This window comes from Cygnus atratus, chromosome 2 (assembly GCF_013377495.2).
Source record: "Cygnus atratus isolate AKBS03 ecotype Queensland, Australia chromosome 2, CAtr_DNAZoo_HiC_assembly, whole genome shotgun sequence".
NCBI classification, from domain to species: domain Eukaryota; kingdom Metazoa; phylum Chordata; class Aves; order Anseriformes; family Anatidae; genus Cygnus; species Cygnus atratus.
In genome coordinates, this window is record NC_066363.1 from 156,512,763 (window position 1) to 156,530,346 (window position 17,584).

The following is a 17,584-nucleotide window of genomic DNA, read 5'->3' on the forward strand; positions in this document are numbered from 1 at the left end:
TAATATTTTGATTAAATTACAGCAAAAGACAAAACATTAACCTTTGCAGGAACTACTTTTTCTACATTCCTCACTTCTCCCAACATTTTAACTGTCTACCAACAGAAAAGCACTGCCATCAGGACCCGACACCTTCTAATTTGTCTTAAATTTAAATCACCATTCTCTTATCTGGTAAGAATACCTCAGCTGTAGCTGAATCTTAATCTCTCCATGCAAATATCTTAGACTATCCATTACATACTGGATTATTGAAGTCTGATAAAATGCAAAATGACTTTCATATTAAAAAAATAAATAAAATAGTAAACTAATGTAAGAAGTAAAAGAAATATTTCAATTGAAAAGTAAAATATTTTAACTCCATTACATATCATTCTAGTAACTTTTTCCAGGACAGAAACAAACACTTTGAAATAGCAGTACAAATAATTCTTCCAATAGCCACACCATTTGGGACAATGAGATGGAGCAAGACACCTGTCACATGTCCTGCCGCAAAGCATGTAGAGGATCCAAGCAGATTTTCAAGCAACCGCATTTTTTTAAAAATGGGTAACTAAACAAAGACTTACGAAAAGAGAAATATTTGCCTGTATGTGATACATATCCCTTGGAAGGCTGCCATCCATATCACAATAAAAGCAATCTGAGATGCAATCTCTTTAACACACCCCAAAACGGAACAAACAATCAGGAATCCCAAATGAAAACATCCCGACTATCCACCAGAAAACACCCAAACACTACCAACAAAAGTCCTGTAGCTTCCCTCATCTGTCCTAATCATAAGAGCATAAGGATGCTATTTAAGTAGCATGTAAGTAAGTAACTTGGGGTTTCATCACTGCTTACATTACTGCACAGTGACAAAATCTCAAAACCTATTCCTTTTTTTTTTTTTCCTTTTCAAAGCTTTAACAGAGTCAAAAGTGATTGAATGGGATGTTTAAAAAATTACCTTTGCTAACACCTATTTCTAGTATATCTTCCAACTAACACGAATAATAAAATGCAAAACCGTGTTTATTTTTGCAACATTTCAGGTTAAAACAGGAATTACCATTGTTCCTCTACCAAAACGTATCTAAATTTCCTGTCATAACAGCACTAAGGGTCTTCATTCTTTCACGCTGCCTAAAACAGCTCCAGGCTCTGCGCATATACAAACTTTCTTTTGACATTAGCATTTCCAGTTAGCTTAAGCATTAATTTTTAGGAATCCTTTAAGGAACATCCACCATTCTAGATTTTTTTAGAGATTTTTTAAAAAGTAGCTTTAAGAAAAGAGCATTATAGCAGCGATCTAATGGTGCTGCATATTCACATACAAAAGGATGATCAGTTTTGGAGCAATGCATATGTGGACTGAAAAAAAACCACCTCAGCTCAGCACATAAGCTTTATGTCATAAAGTGAACAAAGTAATCTGCCATTTTGTCAAATTACCCTGTCTGTATAGCAGAACCTTCTACCAACTCTTGTTTGAGCCATTCCTGTGCCAAGCTGTGGATGCTGGGTAGGACTAAAAAGTGGCTGGCAGTCAGGACACCTCCATACTGCACCCAGAGCTCTCAGCACTTAGGAATACCAGACCCTCCTGTGCCTCTATCTTTTCCTGTGTAATGGAGGTTATCTCCCTTTTTTATAGAAAAAACTGATATTAGGGAACTTAAGACCATAGCCTTAACTGGACACCTGATAAAGACCAGGAATAATAATAATAAGAAGAAAAAAAATCTGCTAGATTGAAGTTGTCCCAAGTATTTCAGCCATGCAGTTGTTGAAAGATACTTTATTCTGCCCGTGATTTGATTCACTGTCCTACTTCATCTTGACTTCAAGGCAAAAAGGGACGTCTTATTTGGTTCTTTTAAGTCAATGAAGATGACTTACTATTTGCATATAATCTTCACCTTAACTTCAGATCATTAATAAAGCGTAAACATAGGAAGTCAGTTAGAAAAAACCTAACCACAACAAAAGAGACACTTATGAGAAATATCTGCAAATGACTTCATTTCAAGAGAAAATGCATTAAACAATTGCTCTTAAAATATTTCATAAGAACAGTTTTTTTCTCTGTTATTTCTCAAGGCATGCTCTAGAGTGGGAGAAAATTTGCAAACTAAAAAGAATCTGGTTTATATTCATCCCCCCCGCCCACTGTTGGTTTAGTATAAGTAGCATTTTTACCCTGTGGTTTCTGCATACATGATATATCTAGATGGATACAGAGGGCATGGCTACTGACTGCCCTAAACGTAGGAAGGTTTATTACTCTTCCCTAGTGAAGTAATGAAAATGGTAGGCTGGGTAACTCAGTAACTTTACCTCTGTGCTTGATTCAGGCTGACTTACTCTTTCTCGAACAAGCAGTACTATTTGCAGCATATATGAGGTAGAGCAAGGCCGTACCTCAAGTACTGTGTTCAGCTTTGGGCCCCTCAGTATGAGAAGGACATTGAGGCCCTGGAATGTCTCCAGAGCAGGGCTACGAAGCTGGTGAAGGGCCTGGAGCACAAGTCCTGTGAGGAGCGGCTGAGGGAGCTGGGGTTGTTTAGTCTGGAGAAGAGGAGGCTCAGGGGAGACCTCATTGCTCTCTGCAACTACCTGAGAGGAAGGTGAGGGGAGCTGGGGGTCGGCCTCTTCTTACAGGTAACTAGTGATAAGACTAGAGGGAATGGCCTCAAGTTGTGCCAGGGAAGGTTTAGGTTGGAAATGAGGAGCCATTTCTTCTCAGAAAGAGCAGTCAGGCATTGGGACGGGTTGCTCAGGGAGGTGGTGGAGTCACCGTCCCTGGGGGTGTTCAAGGAAAGGTTGGACGTGGTGCTTAGGGACATGGTTTAGTGGGTGACATTGGTGGTAGGGTGATGGTTGGACCAGATGATCTTGGAGGTCTTTTCCAACCTCAATGATTCTATGAGTCTATGATTCTAACTCTAATGTTTCATCCCAGAGAAACCTCACTTGACCCTTCTGGGACTGCACTTGCTTGCTTTCACAACATCATTGTGTCTTACGGCTGCTCTGTGATCAGCCAGATGCCTTTAAACTCCTGAGTTCTTTATCTAAGGAGCTCCCCAAATAAAGCTGAAATATGTGTTTTTTAAACCAACATATATCGCCTCATACTTTGCAATGCTAAATATTTTAATTCTCATTATCTCAGCTTTTTGGTTTTCCCATACATAGGGTGATATCTTCTTTGTAGCTGGCATTTCCTAAACATATATATCAACAAATTTTATTAGCACTGCACGACACTGTAATTCTACCTCCCTAATAGAGAGAAACACTTATTTTTGCATTTCATGGCCATCAGGAGCCCTTCTTTGCCCTTCTTTTTCAAAACTATTGGTCTTCACAAAGTAACTCATTTAATTACTTGAATGCATCCTAAATTGTTTTTAATAGGGATTTCATTTTCATTAAAAAGCAGACCTGTTTTTCCTTCCCTTGCTTTTCTCTTCAGACCTCCAACATTTTTTCAAGTCTTTGCAAGTTTCTACCCAGTTTCACCTTCTGGAAATTCTTGCTACTTCTTTCTGTTATTTTCTCCATTTCATAATTTCTAAAGAGCAATCTTCTTTGTTGGTCAGTTTTCTGGCTCCCTAATAACATTTTTCAAGGTAGTTATTCATTCATTTGGGTCTGGAGCCTTTCACCACAATTTCTCCCTCCAGCTCCAGATAATTGCTTGAATTTAAATGCAGAGGGATTACTTAAATCCACTTGACTTCATTAGTTTCTGATGTTCAGAAGTCTTTTGAAACAAAACCCCTTCATGACAGACCTTTGCTGTTTATCCTCCCATTTAATTAACAATGAATAAACTTTCTAAATCTGAAGTTAAATTCTATTAGTAACTCCTCTATAAAAACATCACTGCTTACCAAAAGCAGTTCTAAAATAACAATTTATGATTTATATTTGCATATATGAACAACAGATGTATTTTACCACGGCAACCATATTAAGACTGCTACAGCTGTACGACTTCATGGTGACCATTCTTAACATTTCCTCCCCTCCCCACCTTTCAGAACATGTTGGAAAAAATTTGCATTTTTTACTCTGGGAACATATGGACTTCAATGGAAGTGAGATCTGACTAACATTTATAGTCTCAACTAGGATTAACATAAATGGAAATTGCTGGAAATCTTCCTCGAATGAGTCGGTTACAGTCTTGAGCAAGGAAGGCAGAATTTGGTTCATCAAGCTGACGCTAAAAATATGCCTTTTTTTTTTTTTAATGTCCCCATCCTCCTTCTCCAGAAGTCTCATTTCTCTTTCAGAAAGTAAGTTATTTGTTACCAGGGGATCTGAGGACTCGTTCTGAGTTTTTGTCCACCAGGCTGGAGAGGTAGAGGCATACCTCTCTCACATTAGCTCAGCAGGGCCACATAAATCACTACCAGTTCTTCTAGTTGCATGCCTATACCTGACTATGGGGATATATGCCCTACCAATCTGATAGACAGCTTTGATATTTTTTCAGCAACATAGTACAACTACACACCAATTCACCTACGGCTATACAGTGAAATTAATCATGCAATTTTCAGATTTCTGAAACAGATTTTTTATTTTTATTTTTTTAAAGTAACATACAGTTGAGTGGAATTAAAATTACCTTCACTGAATCTAGCAAACTCTTCGGAAAAAATCGTCTTAAACCAACATCTTTCCTGAAACAAAAAAAACCACACACATTATAATAAAATAAAATATCAGATACTGTATTGCTGTTTCTCAGGGTCTTTTTTTTTTTTTTTTTTTTTAAACTAGTGCATGCAATGTAAAATAGTAAATGATTTTCATAGTAAAGTCCTTGACAATCTCAGCATCACAAACACCGTACCAGTAATATGCTAACCTTAGCCACTCTACAGCAAGTGCGGAATTAGCAGCATTGTCTACTTTAAACTCAAAAGGATTACATATTTAAAACAGGTACCTGATGTGGAAAGCGTATCACTTGATATGTTGGCTCAGGCGCAGAGAAGTTTTGGTAATAAAAACTGTTAATTGTACATTAGATTAATTTAACGAATATTGAAAAAATAGTCTTACAGCTTCATCAGCTGAGAAGCAGGTAATACAAATGACGAATTTTAACAGACAGCTATTGGAATTAAGTAGGAGATGCAACATAAAGGAGAGGACCTCTCGTGCTATCAGCTCAGTAGGCATGCTGACAGTCTTTCCACTACTATTTTACCCATATATAATGTAATTTACATTTTTTAATTTCTACTGTCACTTTTTCCTCATATTGAGCATCTAATGTTAGAATTTCCAGCTTTTTATTGCAAATAATCTCACTTCTTGCATCCGTATGTCAGAATCCTAAATCTGTGAGCTTGGCTTCTGCAAACTAAATTACATCAAGCAACCAAATTACATCACTTACAAAGAGGCTCATAGTCATCCATAAGGACTGAGTATTTTTGTGGCTTAGGTGTGCTGCACCTACCTTATGTTTAACATATATGTGTATCACTACAATTAAACAGTAGCTTAGATGCCAGTGGTGTTAGTGTTAAGGGGATCATTATTTGGCCAGGTACATCAAATGCTGCATGACCACATACTAGTAGTACACACATTAGCAGGAAATTCGCATGACAAAAAGGAAAAATTGAAAGAAAAAAAAATGTAAATAGGAAAAGGACTTAAATCCTTGCCTCTCAAAGGTATTAGTGACAACTTTTAAAAAAATAAAATAAAAAATTAAATGTTGATCAAAAGATTGCAAGCTTTTTTAAACAAAGACTGTATTCTACTTCTGAAATGAGTATGATAGCTTTCCGTGACTGCATGCTTTGCAGAAACAGACATGCAACCGGAATTTTTACATTTGGCAAAGCTGTTAGCCAGCTTGAGAAATATAGTATATATTCACTGCTGCCTAACGGCACAAGAAAAAAGCCAAAATTAAAGTCAATATAAAAAGCTTACTCAAAATAATAAAACAGGGTATTTTTAAAGCTCTCTAAAGACTAGTACAGAATTCTACAAAACGTACTAAAAACATCCTCAACCAAGAGGAGCAGAATGTTCACGCACAGCAGTGAACACTGGCATCTGTGCAATGACAGTAAGCTGAAAGATGATAAAACTTTCATAAATGTTAATTCCTTTGATGCATTTCTTCTCGAATGCAAATGATATGCGGTTTATCATCCCACACAGTTAACTAAGTCTAACACACCATTACCATCTAAATAACATGCAAAGACATTTTGACAAGGAATATATTAGTTTAACATTAAGCATTTTAGAGAGAAATGGTGTTTTCAAAAATTAAGCACCCTACATCTCTCCTGTATTACTCATCTTAACAATACTACAACACCTGGCTGTGACATTCTGATTCAGCTGGCTGTTAAAAGGAGGTGTAGTTTGTAAGGTCTGTATGCAACAAATTTGGAAGAAATTCTTATGCAGAATACAACGAAACACAACTCTTACTTAAACTTGTTAATAAAGTATTCTAGGTTAGACTGCAAATTTATTTACTGTAGGAGAATTTAACATAAGGAGGACAGAGATTTAATGCCAGGGTCAACAACAAACGATGGGTACCTATACATAAGAGAAGCATTATAAACCGGAGCACACAAACAGCTCTTTAAACAATCCTACAAACTCTTTCCTCTCCCTCCTCAGCTGCACTATATGGGGATAAACCACAACAAATCAGTCCTCCATATTAAGAACTCCAACATCTATTTTCTGATTGCCAGTAAGAAATAATTAGCAGTGAGATCCCAGTTCATACAGTTTTACCAGCTTTGTGTTTAACCCCATCTACTCCATCCTACTTCTGGACTTAAATGCATATTTTTTTTTTCATGTATAAACTTCAATAGGATTAATAAAATACCAACTACAAATAGATGATACCGCTTGTCGTATACTGATAAGCAGCTCTAGGCAGGACATATCTTCATTTTTATTTTTCATCTCAATTAAAGTTACATCAAAAAAGTAATGTTAGATTAACATAATAGACTTTAACATGCTCTTTACAAAATTGTGGATGCAGCTGTTTCTTCATATAGCTCCCATTTGTATACTTGTAATTATCCCTGCTCTATGGTAACAGGCTTCACATTTATTATGAAAAAATTTTTCTTTCATTACATGAAGGCCCAACTATTAAAGGCTACTTAACAGTTTGATTCTATCTACCATTTCCTATCCAGATTTGGTCTTGTATGAAAATTTGATCAAAGATGAATATACATCAAATAGACATCTGACAAAGACAGGCAAGAAGCAATCACACCAAATGCAAAAAAGTGCTATTTAAAAATTGCACTCAGCTGGTTAAGTGCCTCATGATGTACTAAAACTAGCAAAAAAAAGGAAAGAAACAAAAAGCCTCACTTGAGAAATAAATATTAATTGTATAAGAAAACCTTTATAGGCTAATTAAGGTGATAAGATTAAATGGGTACATTTTGGGGATCACTAGCACTTTTTGCACACTCTCACAACCTTATAATTATCTACAGCCACTTTAAGATGCTTTTATCCTCTGTCTCTCCCAGCTGAATCCCATACAAAACACACTTCGTTTCAAACAATGTAAAAAAATAAAATAAAATCCTGAAGTGCACAATTCAACATTTCTTTTTTTTCATGGCATTAAGCTTTTACATTTTGCACATCACGGTTTTGCTTCATTTTCTTCCTGTATTTCACAGCAGTGATTATGTTAAAACCTACCAAAAGAGTTATTGTTTGGAAAAAACATGCATTGAAAGAGACAAGTCATTGTTAAAATGGAAGCAGCCCCATACTGAGTCCTACAGGAGCTCTTACCTGTTGTAATTCTTAATTAAAACTTGTGTCATCTGTTATAACCCTTGTTTCCTTTGTCTCATTGCTTCCCAAGTTATTAACCTCATTACTAACATCTGTACTTCACGAGTTGCCAAATAACTGTCTAAATATTCTCAAGTTCTTGCTGAAATATATATATATATATATATATATATATATATATATATATATATATATACTGCAAGTACTGCAAGTCACATACTCTGTTTCACAGGAGGACGACATGATCAGAACCTTCTTCAGGCCACAGTACTTTCGTATACTTTTGTATAGCATTTTAGCCTTGTCTAACTGTTCATACTGTTCATCTCAGCCCTTTCTCATTTTGTTATGAGTTCCCTCACTCAGCACATTTCTACTGGCAACTATGACAAAAAAATGAAGTCCTTCAAAAAAAAAATTTCAAACAAAAGCAGAACTTCAGAATGGCTGCACAAATAGAGGAGCATTATATAAAATTCAATTTATCCTTCTGATTTAACAGAAGAATAACTGTTTTCCATTTAAAAAGATTGAAAACAGTTGGGTTTTTAAACTGAAGCTGTCTCTATTATGCTCAATCTGGAATATCTACTTCTAAAGACTAATTCACAGATTCCAACCACAAACAAATCTAAGCAGGGTCAAAAAAGCCAGTATGGGAGCTCTGCTCTTCGTCTAAAATACTCAACTATATCTTCCAGATTTGGTAGCATTCAAACTCAGAGGCCACTTTTGGAAGTTTAGGTCTCATCAGTTTGCTCACAATAACCCCAAGATGCAATGTTAGATGAGGGGACCTAGAAAATCCTGGCTGTGTGTTCAGTACAGCCAACTGGGAACATTAATTACACAGAACAACCTCCTGTCACAGTATGCACATGCAGCATGGTCCATCTGCAGTAAAATTCTGAAGATAGGGAAACTTTCAAGTGGAGCATCTGAGGAGAGTGTTATTGTTGCAGCCTAACAAACAGGCAATTCCCAACTTATCTTTACCCGTTAAAACTATATGGTTTCCTCAAAATACCTTATAAATATTCCTCAAAATACCTTATAAATATTCATTGTGAAGAAAATACTGATACTCCAAAATACTCTTAATTTCACACCTCTACAGGTCAGCAGAGTTGTTTTATTAAAAACATAATAAAAATACAGACTTCATTGCTACACCAAACTTTTATCCAAATTTTATGCTATGCTGTAGAACGTATTTTCACAAAGATAACTGAAGATCTCACAGGGCTACGCATGTATGAAACACAGTTCCACTAAACTAACACAAATAAAATCTATCTTCAAACCCTAAAATTTTAAGGAATTTAGATTTTTTTGGACTGAATCAAATACACCATGATTAATCCTCCAAAATCTTTTAGTATAAAGATGCTTCTTGGTCATCTTAAAATTTGTGATACGTATAATAATCAACTTGTTAACTACAATTCAGCAAGTTCACATACTTAGCAAATAAAAGGAAAAAATGATACCTCAAGCATTTCAGGTAATTCAAACTTTAGCACGGATTAGTCACCACTGAAGAATGCAGCTATGCACAGAAAATCAGTTAGGAACAAGTACACTTTAGAACTAGACTTGTTGATCCCAGAGACACTAGTAAAACTAAAAATCATAATAAACCTCGTGATCAAGTTTAAACAACTCCAACCCTATTTCCCTCTACCAGCTGAACGTGTTCTTCCTATTTCCATGTTTTGGTTGGTTTCATCAACTTTTTCTTATTTAATGCACTCAAAAATCTCAACAATCTTCATGAAATAAAAAATAACAATGGAATCTTTCTTTTATGGACCTGAATTTCATTTATCTGATTAAGAGACAGTTCGAACCTCCAGCTGGAACACAATACTTACTCTAACACTTCATAGTTGGACTTCTTTTCTAATGCATTGCCTCTCATCTCTCCATAGGATCTCCTGAAGTCAGGAAGAATATTTGAAAGCAATAATTATTGCAAGACCCAACCTAAAACTACAATACCAACATAGTCAAATCTTTCAGAGACTTACCATTAGAAACCATTGGCAGAATGAATTCAAATATAAGCGTTAGTACCTTATTAACCTACCTCAATACAACAGATTTTTTTTTTTTTGACAAAATAATTTCAGGCAAGGAACATTGCATGGGACAATACCAGCACTGCGTTTTCAGAACCACTTTGACGAAGCCTAACTACCAAAAGAAGCAATTTAAGCTCTCCTTCAGCAGCTCCTTTCCACCTCTCCCAGTATCTCCTTCCTTTTCAACAGCACTTGTGTCTGGGCACATAATGGGGAGAAGAACCAGAGGAAGTGGCCAACGATAAGAGCCAACAGTTTCAATCCAGAGATGCTCAAATCACCAGCTCAAAAAATAAAAAAAATGTGAGAATGAGTGGCTGTTGTAGGGAGAGGGCTGGGAGCGTTGTTTTCACTGACAAAGGGGGCCACTAACACTTAAAATAAAGTCTTAGTAGTCATCTACTAGAAATGCCTCACCGAGGTGAAAACGTGCTGAAGAACCACAGCATGCTACCAAGAGAGCCATGGAAAGCGGGATCTGGCTGACAAGATAATCGTGGATTAGAATATTCATTGCACGTTTTGAAATAAGGCACTGGTAGTTTTGTCAGCGTGGAAGGATGTGCAGGTACACAATTTGTTTTTTCTGGGACTACCAGCAAAACTTACAGCAAGGACATCAGGTTTTCCCTAACAGTGTCCAGGCAATTTAATTTCACAGACCAAAATTCTGTTTTATTTTGCAAAATTACTGTTCAAAGGACACTTATTCAGTGCTAACAAGTTTACATGTGCCATTAATTTTTTATCAGTTTTACTACTTTCCTAGTGTCCCTGTGTGAGACAACAGTGTAACTAAAGCAAATGTTTCAGGCTGTAAATTCTTATTTGCTAATAAATTAGCAAAAACCAAAAAACAAAACAGGAGTTTCAAAAGTTGTGCTGGGAACTCTCTCAAGGATCTACTAATCTGATAAACTTATCTTTATTTTCCAGCTGTCTATACAGTTGACAAGAACCCGCCCCCCCCCCCCCCCCCCAAAAAAAAAATCCCTAAGATTTAATCATTTGAAAACAGCACATTAAAACTGAGTAAATGCAGAGAGGAAAGGTAGCAGCATTTATCTTAAACATTATTATTTAGCTGTAGGATTTATATATTTATTCTTATTTATAAAGAAGCACAATGACAAGACTTTTTGCTAAATAAAACCATGGATGCATTTTTATTTTAATGTACATCACTGTCCTCTACAGGTTTTTGCATTATTCAGATGAAAAAATCATCCCAAGAAGGCAATATCAAGAGGTAATTAAAATTCTATAAATAATTTTAATCTAAAGATCACCAGAAATTGGTTACAATGTGGCCTACTCAGTTTTTTTTCCAGCTACTTCGTAGCAAAAAGTCTGATGATGTTTTACTCAGCTATATTAGCCAGAGATCTATGAACTACAAACAGTTTCAAAATTAATGTATATATTCTACCAGAAACATGTTGAATAATAGATGAAATTATCAGCTTACCTGATTTCAAGGCAACCTAGTTTCAAAGCAATTTCCTGGTCCACTTGATCTGCTATTTCTAACATATAGTCATTTTTCACCTACAGCAAAAGAAGCAGGTACGTATCACAGAAAAATCAGTTCAGTGCTGATACAGATGAAAATGCTGCCCAAACATCTTTGGGATAAACATATCTTAGGTTTAACTTTTTGGAGTCTTTATTTACAGTGCACAAAAAGAAGCCATATTTATATTATCTGCAAATGAGCCGCACTTTTGGAAGAAACTTATTTCAACTGCAATGAACTTGGTAAAAAAATAATCGACATCAATATCACTTATGCTTTATTAAATTAAATGAAAATCTTCAAAGGAGCTGAGCACATGGTCACCCCTGCATTCAAGATACGTGAATGTGTGCTCTACTCTCGAACCATTTTGGTTAACAGTTTTTAATTTCATAGGTGCATAAAACATAAATATCCATGCACTGCTGTGAAAATAAAAATAGCTGTAAGTAAAAATAGTGGCATGTGAAAATCATATTCCATATTGACTTGAAATAATGTTTGAACTAGCAACAAGAAGACACAAGCGTAAATAGATGGGTGCCATCTGCAGTAGGAAAGCAAACAGGCCAGGAGCGTGCTCCAACACTGAAACCAAATGCTATGTTTGGCCATCGTCTTCGCTCCTGAAGAGGACGGTTGGGCCAAACCAGTGCATTTGGAGCACTGGGGGCACACAGCGTCCCCAGGTGAGCTGGGGACAGTTGAGAAGTGGGATAAATTGCCATGCACAACCTCTGTGCCACAGAGCACACCAAGTGCTCAACAGGATGGACTATGGTGGGTCAAAGCCTCACCGCATGTCCTAGACTTGTTTCATTTACCAACATCAGCAGAGGTAGCAAGAATGCTTTTGGGGTAGTACTTTCACAACACTGCAATAAGTTATTTGTACAGTTATTAATAAAAAGGACAGAGAGAGGGAACAGAACTAGTGCTGAAGAACTTAACTCTGCAAACCCCATCTTCCACGCAACAGACATTTTTTCACCTGTAACGTCTTTACAGAAGCATACCTTTTTTTTTATAGCTCACATTATGCTCTATCTCATGAGATCATAAACTTGATATTATGATCCTAAAGCCTCTTGTTGCAGAAAGTCCTGAATTACCATAAATATGACAATTGCAGATCAAAGAAGAGACTATACACTGCGAAAGAAATACACTTCATGCAATGTTTTTTGAGTGATTCCAAGTTGTAAGAAAAACTATTTCAAACTGCTACCACTATGAAATTCATAGATTAAAAGATATGGAAATCCAGCAGCAGATTCAACAGCTGGAGGTCATCTCCAGGCAGCATCTGCCCAGTAAAATATTAGCATGCAGCAGTCCCCCCATCAGCGTAACAGCTGGATCCAGCCCGAGACTAAAATGCAACAAATGCAGGAGACTTTCCTAGATATATAGTGCATGAACATTTTTAATTTATTACTGAAAGATGGTGAAGAAGGAATATGATAACTACATTCTCACCCCTACGTGGTTTATTACAAAAGCTGCAATATCAGGAAAAAGCTTCTCGCGTTGGGACTCAATATGTTGACAAAATAATAAGTTTTTAATCCTTAATTCAATTCTAACATGTTAGAGTTGACAATTAGAAAGGAAAAGTCAAAGACTTGACTAAGTGCCCTTCAGCATTGTGTAGTCTGCAAAACATATACACACATGGAAATACAATCGTTGTTTTGTGCTCCCATGGTAGTAATACACAAGATATGTAGAATTAATGACTATTTCTTTCTTCGTCAAGTTTACAGTAAAACAAAACAAAACCCTCTTGCATTTGATTCCTGTTCGAGTTTTTCTGGTAACATTTACCAAGATTTATCTGATTAGAGGTTAAAAAACCCCAGCACCCAAAAACCACAGACTGCATATATCTGATAAATACAATGGCTGAAAGTGATACAAACTCGGAGAGAGAAGCCTCTTCCGGGAAGTCGAGATGTTTTGATTCTGTATTTTCATTCAAAGGCATGAACGTTTCCGTGCAAAGAGTCCTACGTGTTAGCCAAGTAAACAGACATTGCTCAAATGGAAGAAACATCTAATTTGCGAAGTCATGTACAAAAAAACCCCATCAATTAGAAAGAAGGTCAGTTATATGACCACAGATACCATCTACAACATGGGTCATGTTACCATCTACTTATTTATATTTATAGGGTGGATATATTCCATTCAATTGAAAGACACTGCAGATATTTTCTGCAGAAGGAATTTAAAGAGCCTGGCTCCACTCTCTTTGCACCCTTGCTTCAGGCATTTAAAGAACCCTGGAAGGGACCTGGAAGTCTTGGAAGGGACCTCCAAAGACCATCGCATCCAACCTTCTATGGGAGAAGGAAGCCTAGATGAGATTGTCCTCATTGTAAAAAAAAGTATTTCTTAAATATGCTGGTAAAATCCCCCTGAGCCTTCTCTTCATCTAGGCTGAGCAGTCCCAGCTCTCAGCCTCTGCTCACAGGAGAGATGCTCTTGTCCCTTCATCATCCTCATGGCCCTTTGCTGGACTCTCTCCATCAGCTCCAGGCCTTTCAAAGTCATTAGAAAGCCTTTAGGCATCTCCAAGGTATTTGGAAATCAAGAAATTTGGGCACTTCTCACCAGCCCGTACTGCTCAGCATCATGAAGTGCCAAAGCAGGAAGAAGTGTGTAAATGACAAAAAAAAGAAGACATTTTGAGCAGTACTTCTCTTGGCTAGTATCTACATTCACTCGTCATTCTACTGCAGAATTGCACCTGTTTGCAATGGTGTAATATTCCTCTGTGGGAAAATCTTCCATTTCCAAGGTTTTGTTCGACTTTAAATCAGAAGTACCATCTAGATGTCTCTGCAAACAGCACAATGTAACTATTTAAACAGAAGATTAAATCAGAACTTCTGTTCATCAGTAGGGATATGAATCCAGTCCTACACTAAAACTGTCAGGCACAAGCTCAGGCCATTTAAATAGAGAATATAATTTTCAGACTCCTGTGTTATTACCATAACCAGCCTCTGCAGTACACACAGATGGCAAACAGCAGGCTGGTACTCCCTGTTTGCAGGTCTGCATGGGGATATAAGAAAAATAAGAGACAAAATGAAGAGGTGAACTCTAAGTGAGTTCAGTTCCTATATGGATGCCTGTATTCCAGAAATGAATCAAGTTAAAAGGAGCTATAACCAACTTATTTCTCGTTTGTATCATCCATAATGAGGTTTAATGAACTTTAATGGCACTTTAAATACAACCTTTCATTTCAATCTCCTACCTTTTCTAAGCATTCACCTTTATGTATAGTCCAAATTACTTTCCTGAAGAAGCTACCATACCTGTTCACGAAATCCCTCACCTAGTCTGCCTTACATCCACCCAAATCAACCATCCATCGGCTAACTCACTTACCTTTAATTATTTTGTTGAAATACACATCGATTTTTGAACCATTTCAACAACTTTGCATCACCAGCAGATTTCACAGCGCTGTTATCTACCCCTTCCTCGAGGCATTCACACCACAAAGGGCCTGCCTGTGGCAAAGCATTTTCTCAACACTGCCATATAAAATTTCCCCTTGCAGACCCGATGCTAATTTGAGGCTACTAGAATATATGATGATCAAATTTTTATTCGTTTATCTTCACAGCTCATTGCCTGGTGGATCCCAGTACTGAAATAATTCATTTGTTAAGCTAAACAGTTTAAGAACATCTTCAGTTTCATACAAACAAATTTAAAAATGCTGCTAGCCTCAAGTAACTAGTAGTCCATAAATAAATAAGCAACATTAACCAAACACTTAACGTTTGGGTTTTCTTTCCCCTTGCCCTCTGGCTTGGGAGCTTTCACAAATTCCAGTCATGTTTTCCCTGCCCGACTCTGCAACTACAAACACCAGAACTCAACAAAAATAATTTAAAAGCCCTCCTGATCTCGACAATTTGGAAGAAAAAATAAGCATTGCGAAAATCCTCAGCTTATTTGCAAGACAAAAGTGAGGCATTTTAACCATATTCTAATAGGCAGCCAGATATTTGCCTACTTGACTGCATAATTTTGTTAGTGTGACAAGCAGAAAAAAGGAGGTTTTTTGTTTTGCACATCCCAGTCTGGAAGAGATGGACAAACACGGATATTTCACAAAGGTGGAGTAAATCAAGAATATTCCCATATCCTCACATTTCAGCCCAAAAGAGACTCTTGCCTGAAGGTTTTCTGTATGTGTTTTTTTTCTGAAGTTCTTTGGTGATACGGAGTTTCAAGTCTGTCAAAGCCACCCCAGTATTCAACTGGAAGAGTAGAATAAAAATGCCTTCATCTACATGCAAATGGACATGAAAACACAGAAAAAAAACACCTCTCCAATTTCCACAAGTGACCAATGTCAGCATTCACAAAATCAGTCATGACATCCTCTCATAAAAATGAAGAGCCGCCACTTGATTATCATAAAGCACTGCATATTCATCTGTTTATTTTTATTTTTAAACTTTGGCAAGTATACAAAGTCATACAAACTTCAGAAAGCCTAAGGCCATAATCTTGCGGTCTAATTCAATTGAACAACGTTCTATTAGAGATAGCAAATATAATAAATTGATAGAAGGAATTGAATTTCTGCTTTTTTCAGAAACCTGACTGCATACATTCTTCTTTAAATTTCAGTAAGTTTAAGAAAAAAAAAAAAGCAGATTTTATTTCTGCTCCCAGAATATTAATGAGAACTTCTCTTTTCACCTTTTCTTGCCTATTCTCTTTGAGATCAATGCATGAACTAATGCTCACACACAGACTGGAGAAGAACTTTGCAAGAGTTTCAGCATGTTTTGCATAACATCAAGGAAAGAGCTGAGCAAATATTAAATGGAAGAGACACGAGATAATTCAATGGCAATTAAGCGTGCTGCCACAAGGCAATTGAATACTTTTAATAGAAGTCTTCTGTGTTTGCTCAGTTATGACTTTTATTATTGTTGTTAACGGAGTTAAATGAGAGATATGAGTGGTTTTGTATTGTTTTTTGTTTGTTTTTTTAAGAGAAAAAGGGGTTTATTCTTAAGAGCAGAAAGCCTAAAATACATCTAAAACCCACAAAAATTGAACTCCTGACACACTGGAAGAACTTGACTAGTTTTTCCTGGTTATTACCAGGTCAGATGTACATTAAGTGGGAAGATGACTGCTGATCTGTGGACCTTGGAGATAGGGTTATATCCAAAATCATGTTCCCCCTCAGCACTGCCCTCCTCCTAGGCACGTGCAGGCCTCTAGTTCAGATATATCCTCCTGGAGGAGGACTGAAGAGTATGCACCAAGACCTACGTAATATTCAAGGATATGAAGTCTCAATGGTGTTGCTCTCTTCCCGATTTTAATGACTCCACAAGGGATCTCTCCAAAGGCTAAATCAGAAAAATGCCTAGTACGGTATTTAATTTACCTAGTTTACGTTACTTAATTTACCTAGATTGTAAGAGAATACTAATTTATATAAATATGTCTCACAGACCTGATTTTGAAAAAGCCACTCAAAAAGCCAACCAGCCAAAAACGAAAAAGCAAAGCAACAACCCATACCAACTTCTACCAACCCAACGAAGCCTTTAAAGCACTGCTGCTAAGCTGGCGTGAATTGATTTTGTTTATGCTGCCTGTAACACAATCGTGTCTCCACGTACATTTTGCATTCTAGCAGACTGTGCTTATCTGATATGGCAGAGGAAACTCTACTGGAAAACAAATTTTAAAGGAGGCTGAAGAAAAAAAGAATTTCTTGCTACAAATTGTGTTGTCAACTTTAACCACCTCTTCCCTTGGCTTTGTTTGAAAATGTTCCAATAAGTTTAAATCAGATTTATGGGCAAGCAGGTGTATACTTCAGGTGTAAAGGATCACGTAGTGTAAAGGAAATTCAGACTACTTCACACTTCTAGATGAGTACTACAATCCGAGCATTAACATTTGCCCACTCACAGGCTGATGAGTAAGAATTTAAGCACAACCTATGCTTCGTGTTTGTTCTTAAGCTCTTGGTCATAACAACTACAGTCTACTGCAATGAAGGGATGAAATATGTGAAAACCACCAATGTGAAGCAGAAATGCACTTCTCAGAGGTAGGAAAAAAGTCTTTTACAGGCCCTGAT

General features: G+C 36.7%; 1 protein-coding gene across 6 annotated transcripts in view; it reads right to left on the reverse strand.

The window, feature by feature from the left end:
* Nucleotides 1-17,584, reverse strand: part of PTK2 (protein tyrosine kinase 2) — a 204,724-nt gene that overhangs the window by 73,202 nt on the left and 113,938 nt on the right. For all 6 annotated transcript variants that reach the window (XM_050708969.1, XM_035561708.2, XM_050708971.1 and 3 more), the window contains 3 exons: nucleotides 11,395-11,474; nucleotides 9,717-9,779; nucleotides 4,640-4,694 (listed from right to left, as the gene is read on the reverse strand). In XM_050708969.1, coding sequence (XP_050564926.1) covers nucleotides 4,640-4,694; nucleotides 9,717-9,779; nucleotides 11,395-11,474 — 198 coding nt within the window. The remainder of the gene's footprint in view (nucleotides 1-4,639; nucleotides 4,695-9,716; nucleotides 9,780-11,394; nucleotides 11,475-17,584) is intronic.